Source organism: Pantherophis guttatus, chromosome 7 (genome assembly GCF_059756535.1).
Source record: "Pantherophis guttatus breed Tessera chromosome 7, ASM5975653v1, whole genome shotgun sequence".
In the NCBI taxonomy this organism is placed as follows: Eukaryota; Metazoa; Chordata; class Lepidosauria; order Squamata; family Colubridae; genus Pantherophis; species Pantherophis guttatus.
Window position 1 is genome coordinate 47,493,738 of NC_142069.1, and position 21,174 is coordinate 47,514,911.

The window sequence follows — 21,174 nt, forward strand, 5'->3', positions numbered from 1 at the left end:
ACATTGTAGCCAAGTGTCATTTCTTCAGTGTTGTCACATGAAAAGATATACTTAAATATTTACAAAATGTGAGGGGGTGTTCACTTCTGTGATAGCCTATATGGAAAAAGTAAGTAACCCTGAACTGCATGATTAAGCTCAATGCACAGGAATATGTACTTGAATCAAATATTTGCTTATTTGTACCCTATGAATATCATTAAGTGTTGTACCTTATGATTCTTGATGAACCTATCTTTTCTTTTATGTACACTGAGAGCATATGCACCAAGACAAATTCCTTGTGTTTCCAATCACACTTGTCCAATAAAAAATTCTATTCTATTCTATTCTATTCTATTCTATTCTATTCTATTCTATTCTATTCTATTCTAATGGAGGTTTCCTATATCATGGCCCTGAAAGTCAACAAGAGACGTTTTAACTAGTAAAACTCCTAAAGATCCAGTCAGTGGAGAGATCGATGGGAAAAAGTATGGAAAATCAGAAAACATCTCAGGATAATTGATTGTATTGTTCTAGATTCAGATAAAAAATGGAGAACAAAGTTAGGAAAGCATGCCAACAAACCATTACAGTAGTTCAAATGAGACACTACCAAGGCATGAACTGTATGGCCATTTCAACAGTAAGAAATTGATAAATTTTCTGGACATTCAGGAGATAAACATTGCAGGTTCTTGTGGCTTTCTCAATCAAAGGTTTTAGATAAAATTTCTCCTTCATAAGAACGCACAAATCTTGCACCAGTGATAACATTACAGCTGACAGTCCTGAAAAGCAAAAGAAATGGGAGAAGGATGATCAAGATAAGGGACAAGCTTGGTCTTCTTCATATCTACTTTAAGATGATGAGAAACAGACTCAACTGCAAATTCAACTAGGAAGGCAACAGAAAGAGAATGATGTCTGGAAGTCATCAGCATAAATACTATATGATAGTTTAACTAAAAGAAGAAATGAGAGCAGTCAAATACAAAATGCACAAGGTGAACAGATTATTGAAAATTGAACTCCATGGTTGACACAAAATATTTGTGGTTCTATTTTGGGTTGTGAAAAGGAATAGACTTTGAGATCCAAGAATCCATAGCACCAGGGGAAGGATTCAGCCGGTTTAGACCGTTTCAGGCGAACTGGTAGTTGTGACCTGCGGGTCCACCTGCCCTGGTGCTATGCTGTCCTATTTAGCTGCGTTTTTTAAGGCGCGCACATGCTCACATTTTCAGTGCTGGCAAACCAGTTGTTAAATTATGTGAAGCCCACCTCTGCATAGCATCATCTCATATTTCATACCTCCAAACATTTTTATTTACCACTGTAAATTTGAAGAGGTATCAGCTGTTTTCAAGACACTGTCTCTCTCTAAGTACAATCATCTTTTTGTCCTTGTAGGAGAAAACTGAAAATTCTGTGGTCTGTGGAAGACTTGGGAAAGGATTTCTAACTATTACCTATATTTGTATATTTATTTGTTAAATTGACTAAACATTAATATGAATTTCACTGCAACCTCCTTCTTTCTACAGTTACAATTGATGCAAATGGTGTTAGCAAAACAGTGGACGATGATGTTTTTGTTCATCTTGCAAGGACATATGCTAACAATCATCGCACAATGCATAAAGGGATTGTGTGTGATGATATGAATCACTTTAAAGATGGCATTACGAATGGATATAACTGGTATATAGTGAAAGGTACAATTTCCCATTCTTTCCTTATGCCTCTTCTGTTTCTTTGATAGTATAAGACTTATAGATTTTAAGATCTTTGTCATCCATAAAGAGTTTGAAGAACTCACAGTAGTGAATGTTGAGATTAATATGGAATCCAATATGGATTAATTTTATGCTAAAAACATAGAGACAGATTTTCACATACTTTTGGGGCCAAAGAGGGAAATAAGGAAGAGTGGGGAACTGTTTAGATGCTTCATGAATATTAAATTCTTTGGATTTGTTTCAATGTATATTTGATTGAATAAATACACAGGCTAAAACACCTATTCAGACTAACATCTAAATTGTATTCAACAGTATTTGTATTGTTTTAGCATTATATTTAGCAGTGAGATCATTTTGTATGCCTGATCTTATGTGATATGTTACGCCAACAAAAAGAGGTATGAAAAGGCTAAAGTAGCAGTAGTGCACTGTTCCCATTGTCTATCGTGTAATGGGGAGGAGACACAAGTTATACAGAATGAACAGTTTGCCATACCTAACACTAGTTCAAGGCAGTTATTTGTGCGCTCACCTCCCCAGTGGACCCTTATGTGGAAGCAGTCACTAGACAATAGCAGCAATAAAATTAATAATTAGCATTATAATTAATTATTTGGAGTTGCAAAACCTGATGGTGACATCTGCAGAGAAGTTCTGTTTTGGTGTTGTCCAGCCTCATTCATGATGCAGAAGTGCTTGCTTTCAGATCAAGAGCACATTTTGATGGATGAGAAGCAGTATGGAAGTGATCAGGAGGATAATATGCTTGTTTATTTTAGGACTGACCTTTCAGTGATGTAATTGAACATTTTATTTTAGGTAGCATGCAGGATTATAATTATGTTTGGGGACAATGCTTTGACATTACATTGGAGTTATCATGTTGTCACTATCCCTCAGAAGATAAGATTCAAGATTTCTGGGATGACAATAAAATTGCTCTGATTGAATACATTAAACAAATTCATCTAGGTAAGTCAATGTTATTGTTTTTAGCTTATTGGAATCTGATATGCTGTAAATCTTGTGGAATAAATTACTAAAAGGACAATTTATATTTGTTGGGTTGTTTCTACAAGAATTGTCACTGATAATATTGTTAAGCAAATCCAGCTTCCCTAATTAACATTGCTTGTCAGAAACTGGCTGGGAAGGTTGCAACTAGTTGTAAAATGGGAGCCAGTTGCCAAACTTCTGAATTGTGATCATGTAACTTATGGTTATGGGAGCATCGTAACTTCGGGGACAGGTGAAAATCACTTTTTCCCCAGTTGTCATAACTTGAAACCATTAAGTAAACACTTGTAAGTTGATGACCACCAGAATTGATAAACCATCCTGGCAAAATAATATCCATCTAATCATATAGAATCAGAAGTGGCTGAATGACTGAATTATAAATATACATTTACAATTACAAATTATAATTCATATGTGAACATGCAGTATGTTTTTTCCAAAAAGTACATTGATAGTGTCTACTCACTATTCTACATGCTCAATTCATTTTAATGTATATATGATAAATATTCTCATTATTGTTATTTGTTAAATTTATTTGCTGCCTGTCTTGCTATGGGGCTTGCAACAATAAAAAGGGAGAAATGAAAAGAGGGTAAACAGAACAAGAAGATAATAATAATTTTATTGTCATTGTACATGTATACACAGTATACCCATACAACGAAATTCACTTAACACCCAAAGACCAGGTCCAACACACATAACAATCCCCAAACACACTCCCACCCACCACAATTCCCCACCCCTAAACCACCCAAACATCCACACAACAGACCAAGTAATGCTGTCCAACAGCTCACTGATGGTGGCCCTTTAGTTCATTGTTGAATGCAATTATAGCTCTGGGATAAAAACTATTCAGAAAACCTGTGGTCCGAGTTTTAATTGTTCTGTATCTTCTGCCAGAAGGCAACAGTCCAAAAAGATAATAGAGCAATAAACAATGAAAAATGAAACATTGAAAAACACAATGAGAATACATCAAAACACCACCTTGTACTGTACTCGGAAGCAGACTGGTTCCAGCGGTTCACAGAGCAGAGATGTAATATGGGCCATCATAGAGGCCCTAAAGACTGCTCTTACTAACCTGTATTTTGCACCAGTTGAAGCTTCCAAATGGAGTAGCCCCATGTAGAATGCATTGTACTAGTCCAGATGAGTACAGGGAGTCATGATCTAGGAAAGGTCACAACTGGTGCACAAACCGGAACTATGCAAAAGCTCTCCTAGTGATGCTTACCAGCTTCTCTTTGAGAAGGCATGAATCAAGGAGAATCCCTAGATTGAAACTGGATCTGATCAGGGACGTGCAAATGCATCCAGAACTAAGGTTGACAAACACTGAAGTTTTGAGGCTTGATGCACCCAAAGCCACTTGATTTCATCAAGATTAAGTCGAAATCTGTTGTCCCCCATCCAGATCTCTGCAGCCTCCAGGCATCATGAGAGGGCATAGATAGCATCACTCAGGTCACCTTGTGTAGTCCTTTTCCAGGGAAAGATTGTTTATCTATTCATTCATGTTTTTTCCAGAGACTCTTAGTGGGTTAGTCATCATAATGAAAACATATATAGTACTATTTCAAACTACCTAACAATAAAAGATGTAATTCCCTAAAATAAAATCACATATTAAATTATAAAATGACCTACAGAAGAGCAATAAATATAAATGGCAATATCTAGTATATTAATCAAAGGCCCTCTGAAACAATCCGGTTTGTAATAATTTTCCTAAAGCTTAACAAGGAGCTGATCAGATTTCAGGGACAGGGAGCTCAGTAACAGCACCACTATAGAGAAATAATATCTGCATTAACTCTGTCTGAGATACTTGGAAGCATGTATGTGTAAGTTACCTATTGACAATTTAGGTTTGTTATATTGTGCAGCCACAGCCAAGAAATTCCAACTTGCCCTTCAGTCACAATTGGGCCTGCAAAGAGTCATCACAATTGTGATCATCTGTAGCAAAGAAATTCTCCATTAAGCCTGAAAAAAATAAAAACACCACCCTCTCTTCTTTCCTCCTTATAGGTGTAAAAGGTCGTGTTCTGAATCAAAAGAACAAACCCATTGCAAATGTGATAGTGGAAGTTCAAGGAAGGAGGCATATATGTCCTTATGTAACCAATAAAAATGGTGAATATTACCTTCTCCTCCTTCCTGGAGTCTACACTCTCAATGTAAGTGCAATACTCTTATCCAGTTCTTATCCAAAATTCCTTGTATTTTGTATAATCTATCCCAGGCCCTTAACATCTATTAATCTGAGGGATTTGAAGTAATTGGTGTTTCAGACTTTAGAATATGAAATGAGCATTCTGCACATGGAGCAAAGATTTACATTGATAATGGAACTTCAAGTTACACTCTGAAAATAAGAATAGTAAACATAGTAAAGCATACTGACAGACTAAAATTTGTTTTTCAGGCAACCCTCCCTGGATTTATGTCATTACAACAGGAAGTGGTTTTACCAAATGGTGCAGAAAAACTCAGTGCCTATGAATATGACTTTATTTTCTCCCTGGGATCTACCTCAAAAAAGCCTGTTCGATGCCCTTTGAGACCACTTCATTCAAACAGTGTTAGTACAGTTACTGTTACAGTGTTTAACTTTCTAATTTTTGTATATATAGGCATATAAAACATTGTATTTTTATATTTGCTTTTGAACAGTACTTGACTATAGATTTTAAATTTTATTGAGATATTCTGGATAATAAAGCCTTTGAATTAACAACTGCATTCTGTTTCAACCTTTGAGAATAGGAAAATGTGCATTCAGGTCACAGTTATATAATTATATCACAGTATAATTATTAATTTATGGTTAATTTAATGAAACATCCCCTTTGCCCTTCATTTAAAATAGAATTACTATACTAACACAACTGAATCTTAGAGATAAAAATGAGAAGTCAGAAGAGACCAATGGCATTTTTTACATGATTGGTCTTTTCTCTTTAATGGACAAATGAATGCAAACATTTGCTTGAAGAAATTGGTTTTTTTTTCACTATGTATGTATGTGTGTATATGGCATCTGTACACACATGTAACCTACTCTGAGCAACCTGAGCCAATGAGATTATTTTATTAGTACCTATTAAGCATCTATAACAAATGCTTTTGGATATGGTACTGTATAAAAAAGCATGATCTGTTGCTTTTACTTTTCCTCGTCTTGCTTTGGAATCACATTTTAGAACTCTGAAGTCAAGAGAACTCTAAATTAGGGAAAATATTTCAATGACAAACTATTTTTACATTCTAGGTAAGAAAAAAAATACAGTACTGATGCATTTGCCCCAGAATTAATACAAATGGGGAAATAATATTTTATGTGCGTACACGCACACGCACACACACACATCCAAATAGCCCAAGAAATACAACATAATATGGAGACTCTTCTTTATCAGATCTCATTTTAGAAAATATGACTTCAAGTAAATTGATCACCATTACAATCTTTAGATTGTAGATGTGGAGGAAAAGAATCAACATTACACATTGCTGCCTCTCCCTACTACCAAAGAAAGACTGAAAACTGATAACCTATTACTGCTGTGAATTACCATATGAAAATAAAATGTGGAGAATAAACAAAAGCAAAGATCGTTTATTGGTAAATTATAGATTGCAACTCACACATTCTACACTGCTTGCTGTGAATGTATTACAATAATAAGTACTTGGAATGCTACATCTTATTTCAGTGACTTTTAGAATTAGTATTCTAAAAACCTTTTAAACAGAATTCTTGCCATAATACTTGATCACAGCACAAATGTAAGTCATCCTTTATAATTTCACCAAAGCAATACAAATATGGTAACCATGGCCTAAAGAAAGCAACTCGAGTAGACCACCAAAACTTCCATTGGGTTCATTGAGTCAAAGGTAGAGCTTTCACACTGGGAACAGATTGTAAGTTGTCCAGGCCCAAAACAACTGTCTGCCTCTTGTTTTAATCAGCATTAAGGGATCTGTCAGAACTAGTTTTTTCATATCAGCTTTAAGCTCTTCTTGAGATAATCTTAGCTTGCTAGCCAATAACCACTTAGATAAAATAAAACTGTTAGACAAGAGGAAACTTGGAAAACAACTAAAAATCATTGTTAAGCACCTTCCATTGTATCCTCAGTGTTTGGCCTACAGTATTTGGATCACCTTAGGAAAGTAAATCAGTTTCAGATTTAGAACATAATATATACTTTATTTCTGTGGTCCATACAAGCGTAATAAGATTTCTTTATATTAAATATAAAGAATAAACTCTGAATTATCAGTCTTCATCATGTATACACACGCTTACTGTTTTGGCAAATTTCAAAACTAAACTGGAGAATGTTATGATCACACTGTCAATTGCAGTGCAATGTTTAAAAGTATCTTTTGGAAAATAAATATATTCCTGTAAACATTCAAAATTGCATTCTGTGTTATTCTACATGTAGGACTGATCATTTGTACTGCAGCTAGCAAAAATAAGTTAGCAATATCATCTCAATAGGCTGCCTGCAGACTGGACAAGGTTTGTTCCTTTTCTTCAGCTTTTTTGCACATACAAAACATGACATTAAGTGTCCTGTCCTTCCATGTACTATGCAACCATTTTTAGGTCTTGTTTGACATATGACACAAGGCTCTACACTGGAGACAGGCTGCCCCAGTTCCAGTCTTTCTTCTTTGTCTTCAATGTCTTCTTTCTCAGATTCTTTATAGTCTTCTTGGCTACTACAAAGCATACTGCTAGATGTAGATGGCTGTGAATATGCCTCACTTTCCTGAGATTCGGGACTTTGTTCTGCACTTTCTTCTTCTTTATCTTCATTAATTTTCCCTTTCTTACAGTCAGGAACATCAAAGCCCTCCTCAGGATCTAATGGTGAGGGATTTAGAAATTTGCTCTTCTTGGCTATCTCTGTCTTTTTATCAGGAAGCCAATCCTTCCGAAGAGTCCAGCATCTTGGGCAATGGGATGGAAGAGGTGGGTTCATTTCATTGCACTTTGTGCATTTCCAATAATCCTTTGATGAATTAAATAGAAATAATTTGTGTTAATATAAATGCTTTATCAAAATAAAAGATAAACTATAAAGTACTTTGTGCGTATGATGGGCTCTAAGATCTCAGAAGAGGCCATATTTGTAACCAAAACTTATAAACAACCCTCTCTGATTATTGCAATCTTTAATTGTACAAAATAGACATGTAAAGTCAAAGCAGTGGCACTATGCCATAGATGCATGGTAATCTAAAAAGATGATGAAGAGCTAACAATGTTGGATGTTTTCACATATATAAATATGTAAAGCTTATACTACTTCTACGTTCATGACAGATTGAAGCCTTGCATATAAATAGCAATTGACTGGAGGTCCTAAGTCAGATGCTTTGGCCTCTGGTAAGATATAAGGTGAATATATTCTGAAAGGCAAAGTGTCCATGACTGTCCAGACCCTGCCCAGTTGAAATACTTTTAAATTTTCATTTTAAAAGTATTTTAACTGGCCAGGGTCTGGACTGCTTAATATACTTTAGGGTACAGCTATTCATAGCACTTTGGCTTTAGCCACAGAACAGTTATGCTTAAAGAAAAGCGATTTAAAATTGATACATTTTCGCCAATATTATTTCAGGAGAGGATCCTGACAGGATTTCAGACTTGGTGCCATATTTATTGTAATGCACTCTGCTGTCCGAGATACTTGATTTCCTGAAGAATGATTTGGTGATATACCCAATTCAGATTTTATTACATCAATGTAATCACATTGATTCTATTATTAGGGAAATTATTATCATTTCACATGTAATGGTTTGTGAAAAGGGAACAATATATATTCTTTCCTAAAGTGTACTCTTATTACCCAATAGTGTGTGTATGGAGGGGGGGAGTGGAACTCTTCCAGAGGGAGAAAAGTGCAATTTGAAGTCAGTAAATACACACACAACCCGGCTGGTAAAGATTTGGCGATCACTGCATATTTTCAGGGCAGTGAGAAGACTCGAGAAGAGCTCCGCTCCGTTCCCCCCACCCCACCTTCCCCCTACCCCCACGTTTACACTTAATGAAAAGTGAAAAGACGTGCACAGGAATCAAGAGGCTTTCTTGCTCTCTCTTCTCCCACCTATCGCGCTACGCTGCTACGCACTGATCAGAACAGGCTTTCCCCCCCCACCCCTTCTGCAAAGGAGACACATACTACATATTCAACTGATATATCCCAAGCACCCGTTAGGCAACCAAACACTTTTTACCCGGACAGAGAAATGATGGAGACTCAAAGCTTCGTGCGCTTGCAAAGGGAACGGTTTGAAATGAAGTGATTAGGTCTGTTTCAAACTGTCCCCTTTGCAAGCAGACAAAGCTTTGTCTCGCTCTGGGTGAAAAGTGCGCAGCAGAGCCAGGTGGAGGCAGAGGCAATCCCAATGCTCCACCCACTCCATTCCCACAGTGTCTCAGCTTGCCTATGGCTGCGCCGAACAAACACCCATACAGGGCATCGGAATTGCCTGCCTCCCCCATGCCTCTGCCTGTTGCCGGCATCACCACGCAAGCCTCCCGTGAGTCAAGCAGCCACGCAGCACATCTGGATCGCCTGTCTTCTCCCCCCCCACCTCTGCCTCCACGCTCAGAACAAGTCCTAGCCTGATTTTGGGGGTGGGGGTGGGCCTAATATAAGCCCTATCCCAAAAATAAGTCCTGGGGAATGGGTGTGGCCAGCACGAGAGACAGCAAGTACGTGGGTGTGGACGGGATCCGGCTGCAGCCTGCCGGCCCCTTGGTGCAGTGCAAATACTGTTAATTTTCAGGGTGGATCTTGTTTCCGGGTAAACATGGTATTTGTATGTATGTTTACAGACAGATGGGTCATCTCCTGGAATAAATTAAGGAATATGTTGCAAATTCAAAAGTACAATTTGTCTCAAACCAAGATTTTACTTACTGCTAGTGAAATTTCAGGGTCTTCATCAAATGAATCTATATCACTGTCTTCCGTCTGATATATAGTTACTTGATATACCTGATGAAAAATTAAATTATTTTTAATTAAAATTCACACAAAATATATTTTACAACTCTAGATTAAAGTTAATTTGTGAAACTTTAATTCTCTTTCATCAATGAAAATAAATTTCACAATTATTTTACTATCTGAGAAGAAAATACATTAATTTCCCCCATCCCAAGTCAAATGACTCTTTAATTTTAGAATACTTTAAAATCAATAAAATCTTATTAGGAATTATCCTTGAGAACAAGATTGAGATAAAAAGGAAAGTTACCAGCTTCCTACTCTTTCAGAATACTTCCAGAATCAGCTATCAATTGTACTACATAATTTATTTTAAAAAGCTAGAGGTCCAGTTCATAAAATTAAAACATTAATTAGTGCTAAACCATATCAAATAACTCACATCTTAACTTTGCACTATAAGTAAACCCAGACTTTGTCTAAAGCTTTAAAACCTGGATTCTATTTTCAAAACAAGGGATCCTTGGTGGTCTCTTACCTTGCTTGTTTTCTTGCAGATGTTTCATTACCCAAACTAGGTAACATCAGTGCTCAGAGCTTTATCCTAGTTTGGGTAATGAATCACCTGCAAGAAAACAAGCAAGGTAAGAGACCACCAAGGACCCCTCATTTGAACCCCAAGCTACAAATATTCTCATTTATTGATTTTCAAAATAGAATAAAGAATATGCCATTCATGAAGGAAGCATTTTCTCCCAGCATCAGACTTTATTTCTTCATTCAGACTCCTTTATATATATCAGGACTTACATAAAGATCTGATAATAGTGAGTAGCAAAGAAAAGCAGAACTTCTGAAACTTCACAGAAATGTACCTCTAGATTTTGAGAGATTGATAGTTCACTTGGTTATATCCACTTTTAAGTGTTCCTATATGGTTACATTTCTCAAATAACATTCCATCTGATTTTGGTTCAAATATACATACTTCATCATCCTCATCTGTTAGTTCAAAACCTTCTTCATTAGGACTATAGTCTTCTGAGTAGATAGATTCAACTTCAAACTCTACACTGAATTGGTCTGAAATCGATTCCTCATCTAACCAGTCTGAATTTTCACTTAAACTGGCATGATCCTAGAGAGAGAGAATGTTTCTGATTAGAATAGTAATGAAATTTAAGAGATGAGGTCCCTAAAATTATAATGCATATATAGGATGAAAAAGAGCATCTGAAATAATGGAAACAAAGCTGAGCTAATAGGATACAAAATTCTAGTAAAATTCTAAGTAAGTAGTTAATTTTATTTTTTTATTAAAGTACAGAAATCCCTTGATTTACAACCGTTTATTTGACTTTTCAAAGTTATGACAGCATTGTAAAGTGACATGACTAGTCTTTGCACTTGTGAATGCCGTAGTATCCCCATGGTCACATGATCAAAAGCCAGATGCTTGATAACTAGCATGTATTTACAATGGTTCCAATGTCTCTGGGTTACACGATCACCATTTGCGACCTTCCCAGAGATCTTTCAACAAGCAAAGTTAATGGGGAAGGGCAGATTCACTTAACAACTATGTGATTTGCTCAACAATCATGGCAAAAGGATTGTAAAATTGGGCATGACTCACTTAATGACCACATCAGTTTAGCAATCCCAATTGGTTCAGGTCCCAATTATGGTCCCAAGATGAAGATTGCCTGTAGCTCCTACAATGAAAAATGCATATTCCCTGAAGTAGAGGGGCATTGGTATGGGAAATAAATATTTTCTTTCTTTAAAAACAAGGCTACTTCCATAATTAAAAAGAAACATTCATCTTTTTAAAGAAAGAACATTATTGAAATGGCATGGGTATGAACTGAACAGAAGAGACACACTATGTTTAAGCAACAATGATCATAAGGCATGAGTTGTCATACAGTTTTAGGAATTGCCTTACCATGGTTCTGTGTGAAATATTTAACATTTTAGCAGGTGTTATGCTACAAAAGTCTTAAAAAATTGTTTAGCCAGCTTTATATTTTACTGTGCTAGTTTCCAGCTGGTAGAGACAAGTTCTGATATCACTGAATATTAATGATTCACTATTGATTATGTTTTGTCAAATCAAATGTTGCAGAAAATGCCAGTCAACACAAAAATGCTATTACCCATTCTGCAAATTCAAAATCATATTTTAATAAAAGCTTCCTCTATTTTAGAATATCTAATTTAACAAACCACTGGCTTATTTAAACAGAATAAACAGCTCTTATTTTGCAAAATTTGTATTGTGATTGCATTTACAGAAAGGCTCTAGATGTAATAATATACTAGCTAAGAATACATTGCAGTTAAAATTGCTGAAGCCCATAAGAAACAGCACATTAGGCAGGAAGGACAAGGACATTTAAGTTTGAAAATGTAGTGGGTGGAGGTGGACAAAATACAGCATCTTGAAATATGCAACTCAGACTACTAACAACAAATTTCACAGTGGTGAGTCCATCCTACAAATTATGTAAATTAATCAACAAAAATAGGATTCAAACTATGAAAGCTAATATAGGTCATAGTACATATACATCAAAATGACTATCTCAGTAATAGTAACTGTTAGAAGGATCTTGGAGTCCTAGTGGACAATATAAAATATTTAAAGTATTTGTCTGAAGTGGCATAGCGTTGTCTGCTTGAGCAGACGGTTAGATTAGAAGACCTCCACATTTCCTTCCAATTCTGTTACCTTTTTGGTGGGTATATTCTAATGCAACAGAATTGGGGTAAAACATAGTAAATATTAAAGGGGAAAAATTTTCCTCTTGTATAGTGTGCTATACATGAGAACTAATTGTTTTCTAGTACTTCCTAAGAGGCCTTTCAGCATCTCACTTCATGAAAAATTTTCTCAGCCATTTATTGTCTTAGAATACAGACATGAATTCAATACTCTACTATTTCCGATGAAGAAACTCTACAGATAACAAATTAGCATGTTTACTGAGAAGCCTCAACTAGTTTTCTTCTTTTTTGACATGTCAGTTTAAAATACATTGTATCATTTTCTCAGGCTATTATCACTTACTTCCAGTGGTACAGATTTAATATAGTTAAGTTTCTTGTTTAAAAATTCAAACTAGTATCTACTTACTGGTCTTGGTGAGGAACTGCTGCTGTTGCTTTGCTCACAATGTACTACACACCATTTAAGACTTTCATCAAATGTAAGAGAAATACTGTCAGATTTCTGCCTTTTTCTTTGTCTTTCATAATTCATATCTTCTGAAGCACTATCTTCTGTTGGAAAATACAACTCTCTTAAGCAAATTACCAAATCTCTGATTTTGTGTTAGAAAAGAACTGAATGAAGAAATTCTGCTATGCAATTCCTAAACTCCAGAAAGTTTAGGTGATTGCTACGTCTTATTCCTATCATTCTGAGGACTAAATCTTCTTTCCATATTCTGAAAGAAAATCATCAGTACTACCTAAAATGTTTGCATAAAATACTAATGGCTCATTAAGACATCTCTTGACATCCCCCTAAAAAGTATTTTCAATATAATTCCAAATTACATAAAATTATTCATTGGATTACTCTCTTTAAAAGCAGCACTCCTAAATATTTTTAAAAGCAGACATTATTTTATGAAGATTTTAAAAAGCTTCTACATGACAGTAAGGATAACTAGATTTAAAATGTTTCTAGTACAATTGCTTTTCACTAAAACAGTTGGAACAGTGTGAAATAAATTTATCAATAGGATAAATAATATTCAGAATACAATAAACAAAGCTGCTATATCTCACTTAGCTATATCTCCACAACACACTGTATTAGACAGAGAAGTTAAATTCCAGTGTTAAATTTGAGGCCAACAGCCAATGTATTAAAGAGTATGAGAAGTCAGATCTCAATCAGAGGTCAGCCAATCAATAAACAACTCTATTTTCACACAATGTATACAATCACATTACTAGTCAATGATTACCTTTGAATATTCAAATGACTCTAAGGACTGAAACATAAAACAACAGATTTATATACCTGTTTCACTGGATCTTGTTCTTCGGGAAGTAGTTGCTTCAGTGGCTTCTTGTATTGTTTCCTGTTTAATAATATATTAAGTAACTATTTCAGATTTACATGTGAAAGAATAAAGAGGCATATACCATATATATTCCTGAGAAATTATCTCAACCCATTGGGACATGTCTGCCCCATCTGCACCGTCAGAAGAGGTATACTGCAGATCCGGTCAATCAAGGAATTTCGGCTCATGAGGTCCAGAAGAGCCTTCTCTCCTGTGGCTCCTGCTCTTTGGAACATCTTACCCCTGGGGAGAGATTCCTTTTTCTCCTTTTTACATCCCTTTAATTCCTTTATTTGGGGTGGAGTCAGGGTAACTAAATGGAGCTGAGCGTTTACTGGCCGGATGCCCTTCCTGATACCTACATGGAGTTTGCCGCAGATATTGTACCCCGATAGAGAAACCTCTGCTGCTACCTAGGATTGAACTTTCAATCTTCTGAGTGGGAGGCAAGCATGTCTTCACCTCTAGGCCACCACACCACTCCCTCCTAACCTTCCATAAGGACCTGAAAACCTGATTCTGCATGTTGGCTTGGGGTCTCAATGGGGGAATGCTACACTGGAGATGGTTGGTAGATTAATAGCTGATTCCACTTCACCACCCGCACAACTTGTTACTTCCCTCCCCATATTTTTACCATAACTTATAATATTATTGCTATATGTATATTTGTATTGTTTTGTTGGTTTTAACTTTGTAAGCTGCCCAGAGTCACCTTGTGGTGAGATGGGTTGTAAATAAATTTAATAAATGAATGAATAAATAAATGTAATATAAATCAGTGATCACCTTTAGAATGTTTCCATTTTCTAGCTGGCATCTGGACTGATTCACAGCTATGTTATTAGTGTCTTCAAAAAAATACATATTGGAAGTCACAAAAGAGGAAAGCTGGCAATTCAGACACACATTTAAAATAATCTAGTTATTACTTTATAATTGATAAATTTGAATTACCTAAAATTCAGTAATAAATGTTAACCAATAGAGTTAGAAAGGATTAAACAAATATTTATATAATTGCATTTCAGGACCTATTCCCTTTTCAAAATTTTAACCATGCAATAGTTCAGTGGGTTTCTTATTTGCACCTAGCCCTCTGTCCATCAATTGTAGTGCAAGCTTGTTAAAAAAAAACTTACCTTGCTGGGTGGCTGTTACCAGGTTTTTGGAAATCATCAAATATAACTGCCTTTTTAAAGATAAAATAAGATCTTAGCTTTAGATATAAAGAACAGTGAACAAAACAATTATGAAAAAAGCTTGCATGTATTCAGAAGCTTCTGGGAAAGAAACAGAAAACTGAAAATGGCTGCTAAAAGCAGAGTAAAAGAGGGCTCTAAGCCATTCAGCAATCAGTACAGATCTTTCAATATGCATATATGATTCTCCTCCCCCTAGCCTCTTTTTTTAATTTCTCTTGAGTTCTGACAACTGCCTGGACAAGTCCTTGCAGTTTTCTTGGCAGCATTTTTGGAAGTGGTTTGCCCTTGCCCTGTTCCTAGACTGAAAGAAAGTGATTAGTCCAACCTTATACAACTGACTTTGTGCCTAAAATATGACTACAATTAGGCAGGATTGGAATTAAATCTGCATTTACTTTGATGCCATTTACTTATACCAACTAACAGCCTAGGTGATACTTATTAATCATTTGTCCACTTCTGAAGCTAGAAGTGTTGGTTGAAATAGCATAATATTTTACCTTTTTTTCGAATTCTAAATGGCCTTATTAAAGCTACATTCAGATCCAGCCATACGATATACTGTTAAACTGCTGGGTTAGCTCTTAGGATCCAGATTCCAGCCTATCTTCAGTCTTGACTCAATGTCATCCAGGGTTTCCAAGCTAAAAGATGACTAGAAGCTGTATCCTCAGTGCCAGCCCAGCACTTTAAGCACTATATCACACTGGCTTTAGTAATTTAAAAATATATATAGAAAAAGCTCTTATCTACAGCCCCCAATAATCTACTGTGAGCTCTTTCAGAAGTATATAAATGCAATAAATAAATATTGCCAACATTTGGATGATTTTCTTGTAGACAGTATTTTATTTTACAGTATATTTATTACAGCTACTAAGGAAATACAATACAGAACTATAAAAGGTTAAATTAGATTTCTACATTAAAAATAAATTCACTAAGCATGCAGACAATCTAAATTGATATGTTTGTAGCACATAAAATCATGCCAACAAAACTTTAGCATAGCATTTAAGATCAAGCTACAAGTTTGGGTTTTTTTTTACCTGTGTTCTTTTATAGAGAAACTCTGTACTCCAAACAGATCTCCCAAAAGGTCATTTGCACAGTGGACAATATGTTGTTGCTTTTCATCATATAGACGTTTAGACATAATATATTGGCCAATATAGAACAAAATCTACAACAACAAACATTAAACAGTTTTATAACACAAGATTTAGAAAGTAGAATTTGTATTGCATTTACTACAGGTTGCTCACAGAACAATTACATTTATTAAATTGAAAGCTAGTTCCCAATAATGTCTCAGTTATAATACTGCTACTGTCCCCTTCTGAAATTAGAAATATTCCAGTGAGGACTAATAGTGCTTTAATTTGAGGTGTGGGGACAACACCACACAGCTTGACTGGAACCCAGCATCCAGTGCGGGATGCTGAACTTCCTCTGGACAGAGGAACTGTGAAATAAACCTACCTGATCTTCAGATGGCCATTCCCTATGGGTTAAACAGAAAAATGGGAGTTTTTGTGGTTGTTTCACAAGTTAAGTATGATGTAGCCTATGGACATTTGGATCTGCCAATCCTCATTTTTTAATTACATTTGGAACATTATTATTCTTCAATTTAAGAGAGATTTTCTTTTGCAACAGATAAAAACTTCTTTCTGTGACTATAAACTTAGAAGTTTTAGAAACTTAAAAATATATTGATATTTTACAATAAGCGAGATAATAGGTGTTATATAAGAAAGGTATTAATAGACGGGGAAGATTACTTTTAAAAACAATCGTTTTTCATGAACTTGCATTGTAAAAATCTCAACTGCATTAACTTGACTTAGTTCTTCCATGGGAATGCTTTTTGTTTTGTCTTAATACGTTTGATTGTTGACTGGATTTATAAAACAAAAGGCCGCAGTAATCTGAGTAGATTGTGTATTTGGCTAACACATGTGCTTGTAAGTACAGCTTTAAAGACACTGGACAGAGTTAAGTAGATAATCCTTGATTTACAACAGTTCATTTAGTGACTGTTCAAAGTTACAACAGCGCTGAAAAAAGTGACTTATGACCGTTTTTTACAGTTACATATGCAGCATCCCCATGGACATGTGATCAAAATTCAGACACTTGACAACTAACTCATATTTATCACTGTTGCGGTGATCATGTGATCACCTTTTGCAACCTTCTTCCAAGCAAAGTCAATGGGGAAGCCAGGTCATTTAACAACCGTGTTACTAACTTAACTGCAGTAATTCACTTAACAACTGTGGCAAGAAAGGTAATAAAATGGGGCAAAATTCATGTAACAAACTTAACTGCAGTAATTCACTTAACAACTGTGGCAAGAAAGGTAATAAAATGGGGCAAAATTCATGTAACAAATTTTTCACTTAGCAACAGAAACTTTGGGTTCAATTGTGGTTGTAAGTCAAGGACTACCTGTATCTGTTTTCTTTTCTGCCTATTACTTTCGCTCTGGAATGACAGCAAGCAAAGGGAGAATGGAGGCTTTTCAGAACAACTGTTAGAGTAGAAAAGATAATGATAATGAAAATCCCTTTAAGTTTATTGCAATCAATGTTTGATGATTTCAGGACTAAAATTGGTTCAGTTGCTTGAAGCCAAGTTTATGAACCTTGAAGAAAAGACAGATGAAAGATCGAATAAAATGGATAATTCTTTAAAAGGTATAATATAGTGAAATACAGGTAGTCCTTGACTTATAACTGATCATTTAATGACCGCTCAGTCATGACAGACCTCCAAAGAGCTACTTACAACCAGGATTAAAAGTCCGATGTTTCCTTTCCCTCACCCTGCAGACATATGATTGCACTGAGCAGTTGTGACATTTATGACTGTTTGCAGTGTCCCACAATCACCTGACTGCAATTAATGTTTTTTACAGTTTCACCAGATGGATCTGGCTCAGCTAGTAAGATTGACAGCTTTGATTAGAGAAAATGCACTGCTTTTAATACTGATTTTTGCATGAACCAGAAAAAATATTAAGAAAAATATTAAATTAGAAATAAAAGTAGATAAAAGAAAAATGGAAGTTAATGTTGTAAACTTAGTGTTTAATGTAAGTCAATATGTATACCTATTGTAAAGGAAGGGTGGAGGTAACTTATTTGTATTTATAAAGAATAAAGAATGAAAAAGAAGCAAAATCAAAAGAAAAAGGATCTAAAAATAAGAAATCAAAAGGATCTTTTTATTTCTACATTTTTGATTTTGCTTTCTTTTTCATTCTTTTTTCTCCTTTTTCATTTTTGAGCTTAAATATTATTTTTGTTAGTTTCCATTTATCTTAAAATCTAATGTTATTTTTAAAATTAGAAATTAATGAATTATTTCTAATAAAATTAGAAATATTCCCAACGTAGAAAATAATTCTTTGAAAATGGGCAACTTTGGAAAACAGAATATGGGTCTTGCCTTTGCTTTCATATATAAAAGCTAAGATAAAGTCACAACCCATCATCTCAGCTGTGTAGTATTCTTCACTTTTCAGCCACATTACTATTAACTCAACATGTTGTTCAATGTATGAAAAATAAATATCTAAATCATTTGTACTTCATATGTTGACTGCAATGAATCTATTTACCTCCTTCATGGTAAAAGTATCCTTTTCTGCACCAGCAAACTGTAGAAGTTTCATAAGCAGTGGTTTGGGTTTAATCTGAAAATATAAACAAAGATGCAATTTGTTTAGTTGTGTCTTGTTCAAAATATGGGAAATGTTTCAAAAACTAACCTAGCTCTAAAGTTTTTAATATGCTCAACAATAGCAGATCTTTATGAGATCAAACTCAAAAAGGCTTGTATTTAAAAGCAGGAGGAGAAAAAAAAGTACAATTTCCTAAAACTTGTTTCTATCATTCCCCAAGATCATGGCCAAATAACAGAGAATGCTATTTTATTTAAAATCTTACATTCTGCTTACTTATCATGAGATGGGCTGAAACTGGCTCTTAACATATTTTATATATTCACGTAAAATGCAATAATATAACCAAAACTAAATAAATAACAGAACAGCTTTAAATACATGAAATGAAAAACATCCACACATGGGCCTTGACAACCAACTGGATCTTATTCTGATGCCTAAAGGAAAGTTGGGGCTTCTCAGATACTATGTTGCCACTATTTGAAAATGCTTTGAATACAGCTGATCAATACAAACAGAATAGCTTCATATATATTCCAATTTTTTTTTAAAATGACAAAGGTGACCTAAGTTTCAGTTTTCCCTTAAGAATGGAAACTGTCTGCATGAGTTTTAGTCAGCCAGTCTTCAGCCGTGAACTAGGAAGTTAAAAACATCCCTCTACCAACCCACAAGTAGGTAGGTGAGGTTTGCATATTATTCTTATATCCAATCTAAATTGCAGTTCACCACAAAGTGGTACCCGCTCATAGCATCTTCAGCTTTGAGCCTGTCTCCAAATGAGGATAAATTTTTAAGAGATCTTCACTTTGCCTCAAAAATGTCTTACCATCTCAAATACAGAGTAATACTTAATTACTGCAATTCCACCTAGCAATTTTTTATACCTTTCAAGTGACAAGATTCTACCTTGCACATGAGAAATTTATGCTGATAAATCTCATTAGCCTGAACTTCCCAGCACACTTTATAGCTTTTTCACTGTGTCTTTGGCTTCATGTAAACAATCATCTCAGGCATAATAACACAAAAGCATGTTCTTTAAGTCCAATGGATTTTTCCCAAGCAAATTAACAGTAGCTTTTTTCTGAATTTCTAAACTGAGACAATGTAAAGGATTTTGAACAATGAAGTGGGTCAGAGTTCTCCGATTTAAAAAAACCTATTAGCAGCATTCCCACATTGGCTAAATCAACCTGTCATTTGCTGATCTCAGGATGCTGAGAGAATCCCTCATTGCAATTCCTAAACCATGGTTTAAAACTTTAAAACGTGTGACCCACCTAACTTGTTTAACCAACTCCCCCACCCCCCAAGATTACGTTTAAAAACCCCTCGTCCCAACATGGGATGCGTACACACAGAGTAGCTAATAAACAACAGTAAAAATCGTCCTCTCCCTTCCTATTGTCCTGTCGGCAGGACGCTCAACAGGGACTTCGGGAAAATGCAACCATCCCTGAGGGCCTCGGCATCGCCTCACACGCTTACCAGGCCTTCTTGATCCAAGCGGTCAATGACAGCTGAGCCAGCCGCAGGCTGGTCGGTCGCAGAAGCCATTTTAGTATTGCACATTTGCCTGGTAGGGAGGAAAGGAAAAAAAAAAACCAAATAAGACGAGGCGGTGCATTAGACGACAGGGCAGCAAAACCCAAAGCACCTCGATGACCTTACCGTAAGGGGCCCTGCAGCTATGCGAGTCTCAACTGCCTCGCAAGAGCCGAGCATAAATAGTAGCCCCGCGACCTCGTTTACGGGCATGTCTGGACTTCACTCCTCCAAGCGGAACGGCCAGGCATGTCCGAGCATGATTAGAGAGAGGCGCTGAGTCAACAAGGGAGGAGGGACGAGAACGGAGCGAAGCCGCCACCGTCCCCTCCGCTTTTTCCCAACGATCCCGCCACGCTGAACGCGTCTTCCGGGGAAGCCAGACGAGAAATCCCTCTTCCCGCCCAACCCCCAAGCAGCTCCGCGACTCCTTCCCTTGCGCTCGTTCACCCCCCCCCCTCGCCCGTTTCCGTACGCGCCTCTTTCTCTGTTAGCGAAACCAAACCGCCGCCTCCTGAGTGCCGAGGCCAAATTTCACGCCACGCGTCGCCATTTCAAACCAATGCGCTCGAAGTTGCTTTCTTTTTTATGCGGAGGCAGTAGCTGCTTCCTGGCTGCGGTTGCGCGAGCGGTCTACGTGGCGCCCCCAGCCGGGCCTGCTGGCGCTCGCGCCATCTCCCGACTTCCCCCAGCCGCCCAGAGCAAGCGGCTTTCAACGGAAGGGGCTCCTTTTTTTCCCCTCAGAGCGCCTGCCCCGCGCTATCGTTCATGTTTGAAACCGGGGAGGGAGGGGATCATCTGCTGTTGCAGGCTTCTTGCATTGCACTGCATTCTGCGTGAATAATAATAATAATAATAATAATAATAAAAATAAAAATAAAAATAAAAATAAAAATAAAA

The 21,174-nt window shown here is 36.2% G+C and overlaps 2 protein-coding genes across 4 annotated transcripts in view; one reads left to right on the top strand and one right to left on the bottom strand.

Annotated features, from left to right (window-relative positions):
• The window catches only part of CPM (carboxypeptidase M), a 34,823-nt gene extending 27,631 nt beyond the window's left edge, over window positions 1-7,192 (top strand). The window contains exons 6-9 of the mRNA XM_034403211.3: window positions 1,530-1,700; window positions 2,547-2,699; window positions 4,791-4,939; window positions 5,188-7,192. Coding sequence (XP_034259102.1) covers window positions 1,530-1,700; window positions 2,547-2,699; window positions 4,791-4,939; window positions 5,188-5,403 — 689 coding nt within the window. The 3' untranslated portion in view covers window positions 5,404-7,192. The remainder of the gene's footprint in view (window positions 1-1,529; window positions 1,701-2,546; window positions 2,700-4,790; window positions 4,940-5,187) is intronic.
• On the bottom strand, window positions 6,362-21,101 carry MDM2 (MDM2 proto-oncogene). Of its 3 annotated transcripts, none has more exons than XM_034403207.3 (11): window positions 20,754-21,101; window positions 20,218-20,305; window positions 18,661-18,735; window positions 16,082-16,215; window positions 14,970-15,019; window positions 14,617-14,678; window positions 13,782-13,842; window positions 12,885-13,030; window positions 10,734-10,883; window positions 9,716-9,793; window positions 6,362-7,792 (listed from the first exon to the last, which is right to left on the bottom strand). In XM_034403207.3, exons 2-11 carry the CDS (start codon window positions 20,299-20,301, stop codon window positions 7,241-7,243), a joined length of 1,392 nt encoding a protein of 463 aa, XP_034259098.1. In that variant the 5' UTR covers window positions 20,302-20,305; window positions 20,754-21,101; the 3' UTR covers window positions 6,362-7,240. The 3 variants fall into 3 exon arrangements, with proteins under 3 accessions (XP_034259098.1, XP_034259099.1, XP_034259100.1); XM_034403208.3 differs by having other exon boundaries at window positions 20,401-20,762; XM_034403209.3 differs by lacking the exons at window positions 20,218-20,305; window positions 20,754-21,101 and adding an exon at window positions 16,515-16,536 and having other exon boundaries at window positions 18,661-18,711.
• Window positions 21,102-21,174: the final 73 nt, after the last annotated feature.